At 32.6% G+C, this 21002-nt stretch overlaps 1 protein-coding gene across 8 annotated transcripts in view; it reads right to left on the bottom strand.

Moving 5' to 3' along the window:
* LOC139098383 (protein sickie-like) overlaps positions 1–21002 on the bottom strand; it is a 215028-nt gene that overhangs the window by 40663 nt on the left and 153363 nt on the right. For 4 of the 8 annotated variants that reach the window (XM_070650570.1, XM_070650562.1, XM_070650565.1 and 1 more), the window contains 7 exons: positions 17806–17878; positions 17512–17740; positions 17290–17425; positions 16865–17110; positions 15386–15415; positions 14744–14967; positions 12663–12820 (listed from right to left, as the gene is read on the bottom strand). In XM_070650570.1, coding sequence (XP_070506671.1) covers positions 12663–12820; positions 14744–14967; positions 15386–15415; positions 16865–17110; positions 17290–17425; positions 17512–17740; positions 17806–17878 — 1096 coding nt within the window. The remainder of the gene's footprint in view (positions 1–12662; positions 12821–14743; positions 14968–15385; positions 15416–16864; positions 17111–17289; positions 17426–17511; positions 17741–17805; positions 17879–21002) is intronic. The other 4 variants (XM_070650564.1, XM_070650563.1, XM_070650566.1 and 1 more) reach the window with 4 other exon arrangements.

Raw genomic sequence — 21002 nt, 5'->3', positions numbered from 1 at the left:
AATGATGATAATATGAAGCTATATGGTTGTTGGGATGAAATTTGCATCTCTTTTTGAGATAGAAATTGTGAAGAAATTGGAGACATTTTGTGCTGAACTTTATGGGACTTGGTGTTGAGATTTAGAAAATTTAGTATTAATTTTGAGGTTTTATCGCAATTTTGAACTTATTTCTGCTTGTTTCTAAAAGGGAGCTGTTTATGACTTGAAGACAGAGCTTGAATACATACAACATTGATTTTGAATGGAAGGGTCGGCTCTACTTCGGACGGAATTCGCAATTCAAGTCAACATCGAGCTATTGACTTACATCACCAATTTCACTATTAGAATACTCTTCAGCAATCATAAACCCAGCATAATGCTTGATTAAAATTCTTCAGTAATTGCTTAGCATAATGTCCATTGTTATTGCACTTCTGGAATGCACATGGCATTGACAAGGCTTAAAATTAGGCCCCAGGCCAGCGTAGCACTGACCTTAGTTCAGATTATATGAAATCTGGTCTCAAATCAAAGCCATGTCGATCTGAAACCGAATTTTCAGCAATTTCTCCGACGTGTGTCTTCCGGGTCTATATCATATCAAAATTCCAAACATCCAATCCAAAACTCTCCCAAGGGACGACCATTAACAATCCCATTGTTTCATATTCAACTTATACAATATCCATTAAAATACACCAAATCGCGAGTCATCAGATTTTATAATATTTATTTTCTTCTTCTACATCTCATCCTCATGAATTTATTTATGTTCATATGTACAATAGAAATTAAGTATTCATCATCAATATCAATATCGCTCCTCTCACATATCTCGGTCGTATTTATTTGTATGTCAATTATGAGAATAGTTTAGAGAATTGAGAACAAAAGGAATTCTTTCATTCCAATTTATAAGAAAACTATCATGTACAATAAAACGTTATGTAAAGCTATGTTGCATGAGTATTTGACATAAGGAAATGCACTTCATTAATCACAATTTTTCTTCTTCTTTTCAATTTTTTTTTTTGATTATTCTTTAAATGCATTAAGGATTTCAGTTTTATGAATGGTTCTTTATTCATCACATATCAAAATTATTTTATAGCATTCTGGGGCGGGTATGTCAGTTTTGAGTCTAACCCTTGGTTAGATGTTTTAGATCATTAAAGGAACTTTTGTATGGGATATTAGGTTGACGTTGATGGCTTTTAGTTTTGGTAATATTGCAATTAAGGAGGATGATTTAGTGGTGTTGGGATAGCAGCTGATTAAAGCTGATTGTGACTATATTCAATTGCTATACCAACACCGACTGTAGTTATATTCAGCTGCTAACCAAAAGGCACTAAAACCACCAACGACTTGTAGCTTCCGAATTTCAATTTTCTAGCACTCTATTGCTTAACATAAGTTTCAAAATACAGTTTCTTAATGGCAGTCATCCACTCGAAAATTCATATTTTATTTTTCAGAATCATCTGTTAAGCATCAAAGAATTATTAGATAATCTTTGTCAGCAGCTGCTATTTGGCCTTCAATAATTATTTCTATATTCATGTTCTGTAGGGAACAACAGGATGAATCGCAATATTCAACTGTATTGAAATCATTCAATCGATCTTCATGATAATTTACCATACAAAAAGCATTTTAGTGATCTAAATCGAGGGTTCAATAATAATTTGACTCAAAACAGACCCCAGACTGTATTTTTTTAATATTTTTATTTCCATTTCTTCTTCTGTTTTTTAATATTTCATTTCTCACTTGAATGAATAAATGATGGATCATCAAAAAATTCAACTAATGGATCAAAATGCAACACTCGGCATATCCAACAGAAGAGAAATAATATATTTTATATATGCACAATGAATCTTTATAGAATTGCATGCACAAATAAATTAACAAAAATAAAAGCTGCTGTTGTAAACACAAAATTTGCATTACTTTATATTCATTTGCGATTCTTTTTGGAACTGATTGCGATCTTCACTTTAATATTCCGATTTATATTATTTTTTTTGTGTGTTAATTAAACTTTTTTAATTTTTCCTTTCATTTTTATTAATTTTTTTTATTTTGCATCACTAAATATTCAGCACTGTAGCTTATAAAGCTATTAACATTTTAATTTATATTCCAATATTCGTGTATAAACTATCCAGTATGGGATTAATGCTACCGTTCAGCACAATTGAGTGTTTTTATTCCGATAATATTCAACTGCGATCCCGGAACGACTTGAAATATTTTTTTTCCCGCAGCACAACAGTTAATTCGATTCCTCAAACCAAACTAAACTGATCGTTTACTTTTTTTTTTGTTATTCTTCTCCTCTGTTGTTCAATTCTTGTGAGCGTAAAGAGCCTAATAAACTCTCTGAGCAAACTTTAACTCTCAAATTTCTTTTAAAAACTTCATAACAATTTTATGTTTTTTTTTTTTTCTTTCTCTCCTTTATGATTGTGTGCTGCACACAAATGTAGAATTTTTTAATAGGCAGGGATGCGATCTGAATGGTGCTGAGGAGTTGCTTTATTGTGTAATTGGATTGAAAGAGAAAATAATATAATAAAAATCCTTGAAAATTTGTCGCCAACAATTCTTATTCTGGCTTAATAAAAAATTCTTTTTTTTTGTCATGTTCTGAATGCGAACATTGAAATGTAAGCAATTACGATCATGGTAGTTTTGTATGACAATGTTAAGGAATAATAAGGAGAGTTGTGAGTTTGTGGATTGGAATTGTGGTGCAGAGTTTTTATTGGGCGCATTTGACATGATTATTATTGAGTTTGATTATTGGGGTGGACATATGGGCAACTCAAATGAAGAAGGCCGAACCATGGAGTTTTTGAGGCTTTTTATCAACATCAAATGGAAGCAACTTTCAATTGACGTCCATAAGACTACCAAAGATAGAAGATTTCTTTTAAAAGTTAACAAATTAGGTTTAAAGGAGCCTTATAAGCTCCAAGTCGGAGTCTTTTTCATTTTTGTCACTCTATACAGATTTGATGTAAATAATTAAAAGAAGCATCCTGGCAAGCACAAATAGCAAATTTGATTTGAAAACATTAGATTGTCGAAAAATTTGAACAGTCCGAACTCAACATAGTTTTTGAGACAGCCACACTCTGAAATGACGTTTTAAATGAGTTTTTTTTATAGAAATTTTAAAATTTTAATTCAATAAGAAAATCCATTAAGAAATCACTATAAAGAGAATAAATCAACATAAGAATTGTTGAAGGTTTACTGGTTCAAATCCTAAAATTCCAAAATTATTCAAGTATCTAATCTGGCGTCTATTAAAAGTTTTTTTGTCTATTTTTTTTGTTGGAAATAATTTTTTTTTTTTTTTTTTTCATTTTCCACCATAAATCCTTCAAGACAAAATGCATCCATCCCACAAAACATCCCATCATTATCCTCCAACAAATCCCGCTAAAAAGACCAAACAAAGAGCGAAAATATTCATCAATGTGTGGGTTCCATCTCTTACAACTTCTTTTTTTGCCGTAAACAACACAAAAAAAGTTGTTGAAATAAATTTTTATGTTTATGCTTCGTATGAAAAAGTTGTGAAAGAAGAGGAAAAACTGTTGGAAATCGATAAAGTTGTTAAATTGATACATTTATGCCGGAGTGATAGTTTTATTGCCATTTATTTTTTTCCCTCGACTGTGAGCGATGTACAGCTAACAAGGGAAGAACTAAAGTTGTTTTTCTTTCATTGACTCAATTTTAATTAACGAAATTGAAGAAGAAGGAATAGAAATAACAAAAAAATATAGTTTATGCTGCACATTATTGTGTATATATTTTTAGATTATTTTTTACTGTTTGTCCTTTTTTGAGGTCGTTTCTCATCTGTTTTATGTCTCTTAATAAGAACCTTGTGTATGTCTTTTACAGCTCCACATATGTGTAAGTAAATAAAGGTTATGCTAGAATAATAAACACGAGAAACATGATGAATGTATGTAAATTGATCATCTGATTTCCATAACTCAAAAAACTAACAGCTACGGACATTATTCTCACATGTTGAAGACATAAAGGTACGTCATGATGTACAAAATAATAAAAAGATATTTTTATACTGTCAAAATTGGATAATCAATGGAGTTTTAAGGGGGGTGTTGATAAATTATGTAATTTATTTGTGTCAGGATTAGGAAGATCAGAAGTTAAGGTAGTTTGTTAAGTCCAAGGAAGCATCTGTGAGTTCAAAATCTAGCTGATCATTTAAAAATCATTACTAACTGTTGTAATGATTTTCATTCATGGGAAAAACCTTTGTCAGTTGTCTTCAATAGGAAACGTTTGATACTGATTCAATCGTTCGAGGTCCATAGCTAGTTTCAGATATATAAGCTGCATACCCGAATAGGATAATTCGATTAGTCGGTCCAAAAGCTGGTTCAAAGGCAGGTTTTCGATAGATTAACTGATTTGTGTATTGGAAATTGACAAGCAGTAGCCAGCAAAAGGGTCAGTTACAGGCTACATCTGAGAGAGGGACCTTGGATTGATCAGTACAGCCAGCGAATTGATTTGAGCCTTTTTGGTAATATAATTTAATTTACACTTAATTATTACACTTATACTCCTAATAAATGGCAACGGCTGTTAGTTATATCCACTCATAAATGCTAGACATCACTTACAATCCATCTCCACTTTTTTTACTTCTTTCTCCCGCTCATTCAATCTTTAATTTATTCTTCAGGTGTTGGACTTCTCCAAAAAAAATTATTTTCTTACTTCTTGTTCTTCTTTCTTCTTCTTCTATTTTACAGGAATCGATTCTGTCAGCAGGTAATAATTTCTCGCTCTCTTATTTAATTCTCTTTCTTTTACAGCTCTTGTTCCACACACATATTTTGTTAGTTAGTTAGCCTGCACACATTAGTCAATGTCCTTCTTATTTATGCTTCCTTCGTGATAATAATCATATTTTTTTTGGGACTCATTTTTTGGAAAGAAAGTAAAGGAATTGACTAATAAAAAATATTGAAAATGCATTTTTTGAGGGAGACTTGAAGAAGTCACGCAATTTTTATGACTTAATGAATTTTTGGAAAGGTGATGAAGATATTTTTGACCCAAATATTGAAGAAATTTCTAGTAATTTATTTCCGATATGTCAATGGATGTTTTGTTGTTTTTAGACAGCAACATGCAAACACAGAGTATGTAAGGTTGTGTTTGTAGAGAAGGATAACGTTTTAAAGGCTTAACCTCTTAAAAATTACAAACAAAACGATTCTAAGCTCTTGAAAAATCAAATAAATTGTTGACAATAAAATCCTGATAAAATTTTACAGGAAAACATGTGAATGGATGACCATTGAACTGGAATTAAGGACGACTATGGATTTAACGACAACTTTTTACGATCAGTTAAAGAGAAAATACTTCATGTCCAGTTACTTCCTTCTTTTCAATGACAATGACGACAATTTTGTCTCTTTGTAAAGTTCTAGAATGCAGTTTGTTGAGTTGCTGCTGCAAATTACACAGATATACTGTATTTATTACATTAATTACCTTATGTATTTAGATATCCATATGTTCATATAATTAAATAAGTTGTTTCAAATTGGAATGTAGATCAATTAGTAAGATTTGATGAATGACATTTAATTAGTCAGTTTTAATCAGTATGTCGCAGCAAGGCACAAACTTACTTATTTCGCTAGTCAAGCAGATCAATTGTGATTCAAGGAATTCAACAGATGTCGTCTGAAGTTGGCTCTATTGTTGAATTTTGTCAGACAATTTCTAATAAAACTGCATTGTGGTCTTTATCAACAGTCTCTTTTCAAATGCTACGTTTGCCATGTAGCAAGGCACTAGAATATTCCAAAATTGATCTTAACTTTCCCCAATTTCTCGATTGCCTTCCTTAATTCCAAATACAATTGACTACAATTTCATCAAATTTCAAACATTCTGAACATGATTCAGCATCTACTAGATCAAACCTCATCTTGAGCTCATCCCAATCCATTAGCAACTTGACTATAATTCAGTATCATTCACACTTAGTGTCTTATTAACGTTTCACGATGCTTATCTGATTTTCAATCAACCTAATCATGAAAAATGAATGATGAGAAAATTCATTAAACAATTGACAGCACTTTACTAGAAACTAAGTGACATCTTTCTATTGAAAATACAATTTGTACTTGTTAATTTCAGCATCAATTAAATACTTTCTTTGGGAACAGTATTACATCTAAGTTGTCAGAGTTGTTGATCGCTATTGTGAATAAGTCTCTAAATTTAGACGAAAATTAAAACATTTCTCAGGTATTAAATCAACAATTCTGCATTTTTATAGTGTTAATTGAATTTATTTCACATCTACTCATTCATCAACAGGTCTCATTCGACATCCAAGATGAATAAGCAGCACATCTTCTTTTAAAAAGGTGTTAAGATATTTGTTTATTTTATCTCAATTATTGAATGCATTTCCAGTAAAAAAATAAAGTTTTGTTGACTGTTTGATTTTCATAAAAACTTCAGACATTAGCAAACAATAAAGTAAGTTTTGAGATACAATAAACTTCCTCTGTTGCTACTTAGAATTTGAATAATAGAAAGGATAAATAGTTCATTAAGGAAGACTTCTTTCAAGACTCAATTTATAATTTTTAATTAATTTATGTCTTCATTTTAATTTAATTTAATTATTCTTTCAACGCGTCTATGAATATTTATGGATGTTTGAAATGTTGATTAGCGAATCTATTAGCGAAATTCGCAACTAATTCTTTTTGTGAATTGTGTCGTAATATTTTAACTACAAATTATGTTTTCTGAGTTGTGAATTGACAATGAAAATGTTACGCAGAAATGCTTTGATAATTTTTTAAATACCAGACCTTTAAATTTGTTTGGATAAGAAATTTTTTGAGTAGTTTTACAGGTTGTTGTGTAAATTAAATGAAATTGACGTAGAATTGACGTAGAATGAGATAGAGTCATTGGAAATTTGAATTGGTTGCACATGATGAGTTAGATTGGGAATTTTTGGGACGTAAAGGTAATTTAGAGATCTATAATTGGTATTCTGAGTGTAAATTTGAATCTGGTACTGATTAGGAGTGTTGTAACTGCTGTAGTGCACAATATTAGTATTAAAACCACTGCAAGGTTGACTTTAAGGATCAATATTGAGCCCGATCAGCACAACATGTTCGCTAAGGCAGCTCACCCTGTTACCGTATTAACAGAAGACACTAACCCGATCGGCACATATTGAAATGTTTCCACCACGGCTACGAGGTGGCAGTATACTTAAAGCCAAGTGGCTGCCATTGGCAAATCCGGTTGTTTTCGCCTTGGCTTGGCTTTAAGTAAGGCTGATTTCACTGCTTAGGAAGGTCATTTAAGTATCAACACAAGAAAATGAAGCCATATCAAGTCAAAAATACCCGATTTCACCAGAATCTGTCTCAGAAAATCATTGAACATCCTTTAAACTACCTCAGTTCTTATCTTTACCAACAATCTTAACCTCTACACATCCTCTATCCTTTTTCGTTCAATATTAAATCGCTACAGTCAAGCTACAGACTTCTTTCCCATAACAACCATTATTTAATGTCTTAAAATCTAAACAACGTAATTAATTAAGAAGGACAACGAATATCCATCAAAGATGTTCGTCCCCAAAAAAAAGACGCTAATGAACGAAATTAAAGAGATAAAGTTCATCACTTTATGTTTCAACTAAAATGACATTAATCGGTCTAATGCGTAATTAATATTAATTAAATTGATATGGAAAATGTCAAATTGAAATGGATGTAATAGAAGGGTCTGTGAGAGAATATTATCAAATTTTAGTGATAAATGGATTCAATGTTTGTGGATGATTGCATGCTCTAGAGGGATTTTAGATATACATTTAAAGCAATTAAATGCAGACATTTATGAAGCGGTTTTTTTGGTGAATTTAAATTAGGTAGGGGAAAATTTTAAGTGGAAAATATGTTTTGCGGATTTTAGTTTTGGTTGGATTGGATTTATGGGGTGGAGTTTTGGAACTAGAAATGATAAATGGAATATTTTATTGGATAATGCTGAAGATTTGTGATTTTTTGGCATTATACTTGAATAAATTGATTGTAAAATTGATTCAGAATCTGAATCGATAACTTCAGAACAATTTAATGAAATTTGAAACTCAAATTTTGATTTTGCATATCATAAAAGACAATAAGAAGCTACAAAACTCACATTCAGACAGTTTCAAAGTTGCTCTAAGTCTCCATAAAATTCTGATGCATTTCCAATAAACATTTAATATCCAGAACTAAAAATTAATCTAATATGAATCATAAATATTCAATCAATGCAACAAAGAGAACTAGAAATAGAATACAAAGACAATCCCTTCAATAAGTATCTTCCAGACTATAAAAAATGCATTATTAATTCAAATAATAATAAAGTCTTGAAAATCTTCTACATTCTCAACCCTTACTCACTTCACATTCTTCAAAAGATTTTATATATTTTTTTTATACTTTTAATCCTCTTTTCTTCTAGACGAAGAGTCAATAGCTACACGTAACAAGTCAAAATACACTTATTGAGAGGACATTTATCAAGATATTAAAAGAAGTGAGCTCATGTTTTAAATATTTTGAACAACAATTTCATTGATTAATTGCGAGATGTTGAATAATGGCTTTTGAAAAGATGATTTTTTAGTTATTGTGTATGGATGTGTGTTGGGATCCTTACAAGAATCTGTAAGTTGAATGTATGGTTTGAGACTATTGTTTAAAAATAGTGCAGGAGTCCATAGGAGCATGATTCTAGCTCAAGTAGCATATTTAGCAATTATGAATAGATAGAACGTTAACTAGCGCTAAGCAGAGCTTGAAGTTGACCAGAATATTCGGAATATGGAGTTGAGCCAACTTCAAATCAACTCATAAGCATCATGCAACCTACAAAAGACCTTTTAACTCAAAAATCCAAGTATCTCATTTCAAAATCTTCGCCCAAATATTTCTCAACAAATAAAAAAAAATCTACACCACTATAAAGAACTGCCTGCGATCTACCCAACAAAGGATAACATCCATATCAATCCATAAAAAGATCATCATCAATACAGGTCTATGAAATTGTTGTCTATTGTCCGTTATGAAGCCCTCCCAATACACATAAACCATACATTGAAAACTTGTTGATTGTGTGCCTTCAATGTCCTCAAATAATTTATTTTTTACTTTCCTTTTCTTCAAACAAATAGAATGAGAATGAAGAAGAGATCGAAATTGATAATTACGTTACACTCGATAATAAAAAAAGGGGATGAACGATGAGAAGTAAAAGGAAAGACGATAAAAAATAAAATTATAATGAAAGGTGAATCGAGAATTTTTTTCGTCTTATTTGTTCCCATCGCTTCGCTACCTTAGAAGCTAATTTCATTTATGACTTTAACATAATCGAATTAATTTGATACACTCCGCTGACATTTTTCATGTAGTTTCATGTGAGACGTGGGTAAATGTTTGTAAGTCGAGTTCTAATTTCAGTATTAAAGTATTATTTATTATACTCCATGGAGGAGAGACAAGAGAATGAAAAGACCGAGAATTGAAAATTAAAAAAAATCAGACGAAAAGATCAATGAATGAAGATTATTTCAACTTAGATCAGAGATGCATTTCAAGGGTATTTGTCAATGGTAACACAGAGGAAGAATGATAAAAAAAATAAATTGATAAAAGGGTTTTTTGTGAGTTTTGAGAGTTTGAGGCGCATTTTTTAGAGTTTGTGGAATTGTCAAGTTAGCCTTTTTTGGATGACTATCGGAAATTTGAAGCACTTGTAGCACAAATAGCTTACAAATAGCATAGCTTTCCAAATCGGTGTGACTCTGGTATACAGGCGGTTTTAAATCAAATCCGGAACCAAGTTAGCGTCACATCAGCCTAGATTCGAATTTTTTTTATTAATCGATTTGTGCTCTTCGGGTAATCAATTGGTATTTGAGAAAGCCAGGAGAAAGCCCTAATACTGAAATTTTTTAGATTGTCATGTATTTATGGACAAAATTCAACTATGCTCATTCAAAAACCTTCCAAACACTGGTCTGGATTGCTTCTAAGGTGTAATTGTCCTTACGTCCTTCAAAGTGCCCAAAGTGGGGCACTTTATACAACTTGACATATTTTCTAGTCAATAACTAGACCTACGATCAATTAAAGGCAATTTTTTTGGGAATAGTCCAGAGAAAATGTCATTTGTCGACCGTAAATCCAGTCATTTACTAGACATTGTGTCAAGTTGCTTACTCGGTTCTTAAAAATTTAATAGTATTTTCAAATTACATTAGTGTTGCAACTCATATCATGTTGACAATATTGAATTATGTCCCACAAAAAATCCTCCAGTCACATAGTCAAACCATCAACAAAAAGCCCAACCTTCCTCACGTTTCGTCTCCATCGAGATACAACAAAAATACAAAAATCATTAAAAAATAATTTTTTTGATGCATGTAAGCTTGTAAGACAACTCCGAGAATGTGTGTCGATGGCACATGTCGAGATTTCAGATGTAACTTCGTGAACCCATTCAAGCTTGTCTTATTTTTATCAATGACAATGAAAATATATAATAAAAATAAAAGATATATTGGGTAATGGCAAATGAACCAAGAATTTTCTTGTCTCAATAAAATATCGATTCCTTCTTGCCTTCTTATTTTTTGGTACGAAGAATAAATTGCCATAATCGCTTTAATGCACGAGTAAAGCTCAATTTTTACGAACATGCGAAATTATTTAATGCGATTTTAAAGTAAACTTAAAGATGTGTTGTGAATACATCACACGAATTTGGAATGATTTATAGATGCACTAACGTGACATTTATTGCATTTTATAATTCTCGCCGATTTTTTTTTTTGCAGACATAAAATTCAACTTTGCAGCGACAAAGTTCTTTAATCATCGAGAATTCTCTTTTTTAAAGTGGAAATTAAGACAATTTTATTTATTTTAATGTTCCTATAAATTGAATGTTAATGGAGTTTGAAACATTTTATGGGTAAATTTTTTTAATTTTTGATGCAATTAAATTGAGAAAATTTATTGAAAATTTAATTAAGAATTTCCTTCTTATTGCATATTGAAGATGAAAAAAGTATGAGTTTTAATGAGGTTAATGACTCATAATTGAGTGGAAAATTTTGCATAATTGCGGTTAATTATGGAAGAAAATATTTGTAATTTACTCTTGGTTAACTCTAGGTGAATGAATAATTGGATTTACTTTGTTTATTTGCATATTAAGAGATTATTGAGGTCTTAATTTAACCAAGTTTATCAAATAGACTTAAATCATGGTTATTAAGATCATAATGTGGAATTATGTAGTAATAATGTCGACGACTTGGAAGATAATCCTTATTATAATGCCACAAAGAATGAATATAATAATTTTGATCATTTTGGTTAAAGAAGGACTCCCAAAACTACTTAAATACACAATGATACTGTTAAAATATGTCAACGGTATGATAAATTCACGTATTAAGCTCTAGAGAACACTTCAGTCTCGGAAAGCACACGGCATAGAAATGACCGAAAATGAGATGACTTGATTGTGACATGAAGCTAGATTTTATTGAATGTAGTTTGAGCTTGAGGTCAGAATCACGAAAATCCATCATCAGGACGACTAGACTTTGGAATGAAGTCTGATGTAATCGAATCAAGCCTTGGCCTGGAGCTAGAGATACGCATACTTGTCTTGGTCCGGAATTTCATATTATGTTTCCCGGAGATCCCACTGAACATGATCATTGTTTGTCAAGATGTTTATTAATTCAATAGAACGTCTTTTCTCAATATCCCAAATTAGCAGAAGTAATCGAAAGATCGAGCTATCTACAGACGTTCTTTAAACGCGACAATGCCTCGTGCGCCCCAGCCAAGTAAGTAGGTACGTCTTTAAATCATTAAACTCAAATTAAGCATGAAATGGTCATCAGTACTACATAAATTTTACAATATTACCTGTCAGTTCTTACACTGTCAAGCTCATATCTGATAAAATCTAAAAAAAATCACTAAACAAACCACTCCAAAAAGTTTCTTATCAATTTAATCATAACTCAAACATTACACAACAGTTATCAGTTCATTCCCCCTTCCCACTTTTTTTAATCGATGACTCCCTACATAACCAAGTCAATGATAGATTACAAAACTGTATATAACTAAAAGAAATAATATTTATCATCCATCAACTCGTCTCTTTCGTTTATTCATTCTATTTCTATGGCAAATATTGATTCAATACGAACTATTCAATATCATTTTATGTATCATTTGATATGATTTATGAATCGGGCAAAAGCTTGGCATTTGTGTAAACATCCAAGTCCACCCTTACAAGAACAATATTGTTTTACAATCGTCGAAAGCTTTAAGTGGAAGCTTCCATTTCCCACTCGTGAAAAATAAAACTGATCCGATTAAAATTGTTATGTATATTTTGTTAGTTCTCGAGATCTAGGAATAATAACATGACATAACAAACATTTTGTTGTTTTCTGTCCTCAAAAACAAAGATTGACAGACGAGTGGTAAACACTTAAAGGCTTTTCTACTTACATTCGTTGACAATTGACTCGATAAGCTCATAACTTGTTCACGTGCTTCAGTCAATTCACGTTTTAAGCGTCGTACTTCATTTGCTTGTCGTTGTTCTTCGGTTGTTGAGCCATACATTGATGAACCGCCAGACATGAGTGATATTTGACTTCCATGTACTGAAATAAATGTTGAATTTATTAATTCATTGCATGTTTCTTTTAATTAAGCAAGATATTCATAAATTTTTATGTTAGCATGTGTTTTGGAGGCAATGAGGTGGAAAAAGAGCGTTGTTTGGGGATTATTAGTGGTAGAGTGAATTGGAATTGGACAGAAGTTGATGTTTTTGGGGGTCTGTGTGTTAGGAGAATGATAAGGAATTTGAATTTAGCTGACAAGTTCAGTAAGAAGTCTTAAATCGCTATAATTAGGATTGTGGATTATAAAAGGCATGACTTGATGATTTGATGAATTTCAAGATTGCTGTTTACTATTTTTTGACAATTTTATGACTTTTGCACAGCATTTATCATGAAATTGGGGAATAGGTAGAGATTTTTGATCAAAAATAAGCATATCAGCAATCTCCCCGAGCTTTAATCAATGTTAAATCACAGGAATACCATTTTTAAGTGACTAAGTTACTAGCATCCTTGAAACTACTGTCTATGAAGTGCTATGGCTATAAAAAGCATCAAATTGATGTCTTTTAAGCTGTTTTCCACTCATTCCTGTCTAATTTCTGATAAAAGCTACCCAAAAATCCACAAATCTCCAAAAGTTTTCCAATATTCCTCTGAAAATGCGCCACAAAAATCTCCAACATCTATTCTATTGCCACCAAATTCCCCAACATATTTATTAAAAAAAATTATTATATTCACACCGTTTTCACGTGTGAATGTATTGAATTTGTTCAGATTGAAAAACCAGTTTTTTGGATTTTCCAGCAAAACTAAGCACAATGGCAAGTTACGTTCTATGGCAAAAAGTTTGTGCCTGGAATTCTTCACCATAATCAAAAAACAGATTTGAAATTGGTTGAGGCATTGCCGAGAAAATCGAAAAATTCGCTTTCTGTAAACAAGCAAGTTAATGTACACGATAACTCAAAAACGCGACATCGTAGAAACTTCTGGTTTTTTGCATTTGATCGGTGTTATACCAAGGAAGAGCTGATTAGATTTTGGGCATGGCAGGAACAGCCATTGCTTCTAAAAAAGCAAAAAACTTTTTTCATACAAAAATTCAAAATCAATGGTTATTATGATTTTTTGAAACATTTAACATTGTATGAAAAGTATCAAACATTTGCCAAGCGAAGCTTGGCCTACCCGCTGGAGCTTGATCCCTCAAACATTTGCCAAGCGAAGCTTGGCCTACCCGCTGGAGCTTGATCCCTCAAACATTTGCCAAGCGAAGCTTGGCCTACCCGCTGAAGCTTGATCCCTCAAACATTTGCCAAGCGAAGCTTGGCCTACCCGCTGGAGCCTGATCCCTCAAACATTTGCCAAGCGAAGCTTGGCTTACCCACTGGAGCTTGATCCCTCAATCATTTGCCAAGCGAAGCTTGGCCTACCCGCTGGAGCTTGATCCCTCAAACATTTGCCAAGCGAAGCTTGGCCTACCCGCTGGAGCTTGATCCCTCAAACATTTGCCAAGCGAAGCTTGGCCTACCCGCTGGAGCTTGATCCCTCAAACATTTGCCAAGCGAAGCTTTGCCTACCCGCTGGAGCTTGATCCCTCAAACATTTGCCAAGCGAAGCTTGGCCTACCCGCTGGAGCTTGATCCCTCAAACATTTGCCAAGCGAAGCTTGGCCTACCTGCTGGAGCTTGATCCCTCAAACATTTGCCAAGCGAAGCTTGGCCTACCCGCTGGAGCTTGATCCCTCAAACATTTGCCAAGCGAAGCTTGGCCTGCCCGCTGGAGCTTGATCCCTCAAACATTTGCCAAGCGAAGCTTGGCCTACCCGCTGGAGCTTGATCCCTCAAACTTTTGCCAAGCGAAGCTTGGCCTACCCGCGAGACTTTTTATGGAACGGTGTGAATATATCCGCATTGGGTTTCTACCCGATACACTAGTTCATTCATATCTTACCTTCATCATTTTTCTTGTTATGATAAACAAGTCTATGGGAATTTGTCTGCGTTGGCGATATGAGACCCGTTAAATTGCGTGGCGTCGGTGACGTGGGTTGACTCCATGGTACATTACCATTGACGGGTAAGCAGTAATATGGTTCAGTTTCTATCTCATTCGATGCTGATGGCATTATAGCACGACTCAACATTGATGGATATGTTTTTTCTGATTTTGTAGATCTACATGACAAATGAAAAATCATTTTTTATAAGAATGGATGGAAAAATTTCTTTTTTTGTGCTGATTTGGACAAGAAAAATGATTGAGAATAATTCTCAGACATCATGCATTAAATAGGAAGTTGAAAGGTCATGAGAACGGAAAAAAATATATCGCATGCAATAAATTCTATATTATAAAACATTTTCTGCAAACTATAAAGCTCAAGCACAATAAAGAACTAATTGGATATAACAAGTTATAATAGAATCGTTTAGTTAACTAATAGTAAGTAGCGTGTGAGTTGTAGGCCGAATATTTGTATGGTGGCGTGCAAATTATATGCTTTTTTGGCAGTCAGTCTTTTGTACTTTTTTTGAAGCTCAGCATGAAGCATATGCATTATATATATTTTTGGCATGTAATGAATGAAAATACCTTGGATATGTCCGGATTCCTTGCAGATAGCTATTGTCGTTCATTGTGTTGTTATTGTTTATTTTGATTAAAAATTGGTGTTAGAAATATTGTTTAAAAAATTCACAAAAATTAAAAATTATAAGACGAATTAAAAAAACTTTTGACACATTCAAAATTATGATGAATTTTTGATTAAACCAAAAATTTAATAAGAAATTTTGAATTGAATTGAATTAAGAGAATTTGAAGAGGGATAGGTGGCTTGATGTGTCTGGGAAGATTCATGGTGTGATTTGAATGTTTGAGAATATTCAGACAAGACTGAAGGGTTATAGACAGAACCATTCTTAAGATGAGATATTAGGCTATATTTTGTCATTTTCTGAACATGGACGAAATGGCATTTGTGGCAAAATGATGATAAATGTGTTCATTTACTCGCATAGCCTTATTTTAGTGTTTTTCAAACTTTTTCGAGCATTATTATACTGGAATGCAATTTACGTCTGTCATGACTTGGAATTGGCAAACAGAGGCATTAGAGCTAGTTTTAGGCGACATATATGGGAGCTCATGGGTCACAATTGATCTGTCTAGTTAGGCAAGTAAGAAAGAGGTAAGTAAGGGATGTCGCCATTAATTTTGCGACCCATCTGAGTGCTTTAACGCTTTACCGATATACAATTGTATCGCGTAGCTTAATTTGAGAAAGTTTGTCTTACAATGTCGTTTGCTTTACCATTGATTGTCTAAGAGAAAATGTCAACTCTGGGACAGAAACACAAGTTTGTCACACCGTCCTTGATTGGGATCGGCAAAATAAATGTCCAGGAGCTTCAAAAGCTACATGGCACAGAACAGTGATTAAAGAATGTCAACTTTAACTTTCGGGCAGAGAATTTTTACAACTAAATCACAGAGCAAGCAACATAGTCAAGTGTAAAGCATTTTGTTGTAACCTAACTTCCATATATGTTGTAGCTTGGTTACAGTAAGTAAATATGACTCTCAAAATACATATACACTTTGATTGACTAAGAAGTGATCAAAATGTATTTTAACATCATGTTGATTAGGCCTCAAAACTGTCAACTGACTGACAATGTCATGAATCAGACACATTTTATATAGTATAACAAGTTACTCGCTTATCTCTTACATTTATCTCATACAAGCCTAAAAATCTTCAATTTTTTTCCGGTTTCTTAAAGAATTTTTATGAAAAAAAACCACAGGAAATATGAATATATCAGCAAATATGGATATGTCAAGCATCCCCATCCCTATAACATTACAAAAGCTTTATAATAAAAACATTCACTTTTGATTCCACACCACAAGCCTCCATACTTCCCACAAATATTTCATATTCTCTCATTCTATTCCGAGAAAAAAAAAACCACATCAAAAAATGATTCAAAACTTTCCAATATTTCCGAATACTTCACAAAATATAAAAAATAAGGATGATGGAAGTAAAAACTCAATATTTAATACCTTATACTGTTGCTTCTATTAAGCTTTAATCCAGGCGACTGCGTTGAATTTCGATGTTGAATCAATCTATGATTTCTTGTCAATAAAGACATGCTACTATCGATTGATTCACCACCATCTGATAATCTACTTGATGTATTACTATGCCTTAACCACATCGAATAGGAACTATAATCTTTTATATCGGAATACGTATCGGATAGACTACCATCATTAATTTTTGATGATGCACGACTAGCAGCCATTCTAAATTTTTTTGTTTTAATACAGATTACAGATAGCAAAAAAATTGATGATTTTTATGGTTAATAAGAAGGATAAAGTTTAGGAATTAAGTAAAAAAATATTTTTTTTGTTAGTAAAATGAAAAAATTTTTTGCAAAGAAAATAAAAAAATCTTTTTTGTTTAATTTTTTATGGCTAACCTAGCATGAAAAGCATGCATATCTAAACCGGATTTTGGCAAACTATTTGTTCCCGATGCAAACCTGTCTTTAACTGATTGACTAAGTTGTGCTGCTCCGGGGCCATTCAGCGAGTAACTCTTGTACTGCATTGCTTCTAAAAAAAGACATAGAAAAGAGAGTCATTCGTGTGAACAGCAACACATTTTTTTGGGTATGTGACGAAAATCTCACGAAACTCACTCTGTTGAAAATCGTTTGTCGTTGTCTGTGTACCACCTGACACTTTACCAAGTTTATTTGTTCGTGGAACGGCAGAGACAGCTGCCGTTCTTGATGCCATACCATTTGTTGATACCTCCATTGCTGTTGCACTTCCGTTACTTTTTTTCGTATAGCCGAAATTTTGTGGAACACTTTTGACACGTGACTTTGGATTGTTGGCATTTTTCATTGCAATTGATTGCTTTTGCTGGTGGGAAGGGATTAAAAATGTAAAAAAAAAGATAAATGTTGTAAATTGAAATTTCTACATACCCTTTGATTCCAATTCTCAGCATTTACATCCATCTCGGGACTTTCTAAGTTTCCATCTTTACTCGTTCTACATCTACATACATGAATTACAAGAAGATGTTATGAGAAAATTTTTATTCAGATCATGTTGACTGATTACATGAGTGAGTATATAAAATAGAGTGAGGAGGGTGAACGAAGTAAGGAGATGAATATTTTCCCACACTTTATAGTGCTTATTATGGATATTTGAAGGAGTTGGAGTTTTTAGTTTGACTGACTGAGATCTAAAGGACTCAAATGTAGTCATTCAATTGTAAATGACATTCCAGGCTTATTTTTGATAATTGATGCAGCGACGTTTCTTAGCGACTGAAGAAAATGTTTAAAATGACCAATTTTGTGCCCCCAAATCTTATTTACTGGAAATACGCTCAGACTTAGAGTCTAGGTTACTACAAAAGGCTTTCTATCTGACGCTATTGCTGGCTGAATCAAAAAAAGTGTACAAATTCTCAGTTTTAACATCTAACTGGCATTCCTTCATTCCCGTCTTACGACATGTTGCTTTTGGAGCACCAGGATGTCTTTTTCTTCTAGATCTCAACCATGGGCAGGCCCATAAATCTTGGTTCCCCGTAAAAATGCTCTACTTTCCCATCCCAATTATACCTCTATCACCATGGATCCATGGATCACCACAATTGATCTGTATGGCCAGTGAAGTAAGCAAGCAAGTAAGTAAGTAAGTATTAAGTAAGTATTACTCAACTCCAAGCTCCAAATTACAACATCCATAGGTAGATTTAAAGAATATTTAACAGATCAACCCATAACATAAACCATCCTTAATATCCGAAGAAGATCACAGCTATTTAACTAAGCTTCCATCCATAAAATCCAACAAATTTCAGAGTAATAAAAAAATCCAAGAAAATTTACTGCAGTAACTTGGCAATAACATTCACATATTCTATAAAAATTCTATGCTAGCTTCACTCCTTTGTTCTTAACAAAAGCTCAAGCATGAATAAAGAAAAAAATAAAATAAAATTCCCATTTAATCACCCAGATACAATAACTTTACAACTTATTCAAATTTACTGTCGACATGCTCATATAACATCCCTTTTTTCACGTGTAATCAATATATAGTGCTGCTGAGATATACTGAGCTGTGAATAGCATCATCATCATCATCATCATCAAGAAAAGTTTTCCATCTTCGTTATCTGCATTTTACTTCATTTTACTTTATATTCATGACCCATTTCGTTCATCCAATGTCTGTGCTTTATGTTTAGATTCAAGATCTTCATGCATGCATTTCCTTAAGGTATTTTACCCCCAATGTAAGTAATATGTGTGTCGGAAGATACACAAGAACTAAGCAAACATTCTCTTTTTTTTATTGCTTGTTACACACACTTCCGTTTCGACTTCTTTGCATTGACTTTATTTTGTGAGAAGACAAGAAATCGATACAAGGATTAGGTTACACACGAGTCTCGTTCGTGATATCTTTGGGGTTAAAAATTTAATAATCATCGATATGGATCAGTGTGACTTTTTTTCCTTTTTTGCAGTATGACAACTGTTGCTTACTTTTACAACAATTGAATATTTGATGAGATGTTGATTGTGAATTTGAATTCCTGAGCTGGCTCCAATAAATTTTGGTGATGAATATAAAATTTTACTTCCGAAAAAATTAATTTGAATGAAAAAAATTCATCAGAAAAATTTATGAATTAAAATTTATGTAGATATTGAGTATGTGGTGAATATTTAAGGGTGTTCCAGTGAGATGGAATGGAAATGGAACTGAAAAGTGTTTCAGTGAGTCTGTTGTTCCGTTGGAAGTGCGGCTCTCACTGGAAATTCTCTTGAATGAGTTTCAAATGTTTCTCTCATTTTGGTGAATTTTTGAAGAGAATTGCTGAGAATCTAAAGTATTGTGGTGAGAATCTCACTCATGTTGAACTGGAAGTCCACCAAATGTCATGGTGGAAAGCTCACAATCTCATCAAAATTTCAAATCCTAACGTCCATAAAAGTTGGAATTGAGAATAAAATTCAATTTTCAATTTTCAATTTTTATAACCCAAAATTCATCTCATTTTTTGGAGTTCCACATACTCAATATGTATTCAATAAAACATTTACATCCAACATGTGTGTACATTTTGATAGACATAAAAAAAGCATTTTTATATGCAAAGATTTTCACACTTTTATTTCCATCAAAGGCATGGAATAAATTATGAAGCATCAGCCCATAAATTTTACTTCCACATTCATCACATAATAAACGTTTCAGTATAATTACGCTATTGTGATCAATAAACGGAAATTTAACATGAATGGAAAATATGCTGTATGTGTGTATGTAAAGACATAAATTTTCAAAATGTCAAATGGTTTGGTGGAAAATTAAGGAATGATGAAATTCTTTTTGACTTTAGAAATTTATGAGATTTTAGTGGTCGCAACATTAAAATGTTATTAAAGAGGACATTTTATGGAAGGTAAAAAGGAAGAATAGGAAATCTTGCAGAAAGTTTGACATTTTTGTAAAGATTTAAAGCTTGTATCTAGAGTAATTGGATTAATCGTCCATTAAAAAGTTTTTTTTTTTCAAGAAGACTTTTTTTGGTTGTAAAGTTAATTCAATGAGTTGATGTGGGGTATTTTTAGACATAGAATGGACATAGAAGGTCAAATTGAAGTTTAATGAAGGTTTTTTGGAATTTTTCAAGCAATTTTATCAAATTTTTGGTCTTTTTTTGAGTTTGTGAGGACATATACCCGATACAAAGACAAAAATCCAGTGTAGGTCGCCTTGACTCTGGCTTGTTGTCGAATTTTGTCTGATCTGGCTTGGCGCTTGAGTCACACTGGCTTAGGGCCTGATTGTCTGAGATTTTTGCATAATTTGCTTTTCGGGATAAGTATAGTAGAGCATGTTCAATCCCGGATTCCATAAATTGGTTTATCAATTGACAATTTCATCCTAGACCGTCGGGACTCACATTTGATGACGAATTTGGTTTATATCTGGTTTATTATCGCAATAAATCTAGCACTATGATACAGATACGCCAGTCAGTGCAAGATATTTGATCAATTAACCGATTTTAGCTATTTAGAAAGTTACTTAAGTGTTAGTTCTTCCAGAATGTAGTAGATTATACTCAGAATTTGTCAAAGTTGTGACA

This window comes from Chironomus tepperi, unplaced genomic scaffold (genome assembly GCF_022539635.2).
Source record: "Chironomus tepperi strain 1889 unplaced genomic scaffold, CSIRO-AGI_Ctep_v1 contig_445, whole genome shotgun sequence".
Taxonomy (NCBI): domain Eukaryota; kingdom Metazoa; phylum Arthropoda; class Insecta; order Diptera; family Chironomidae; genus Chironomus; species Chironomus tepperi.
This window is presented reverse-complemented; position numbering and strand designations above follow the sequence as displayed.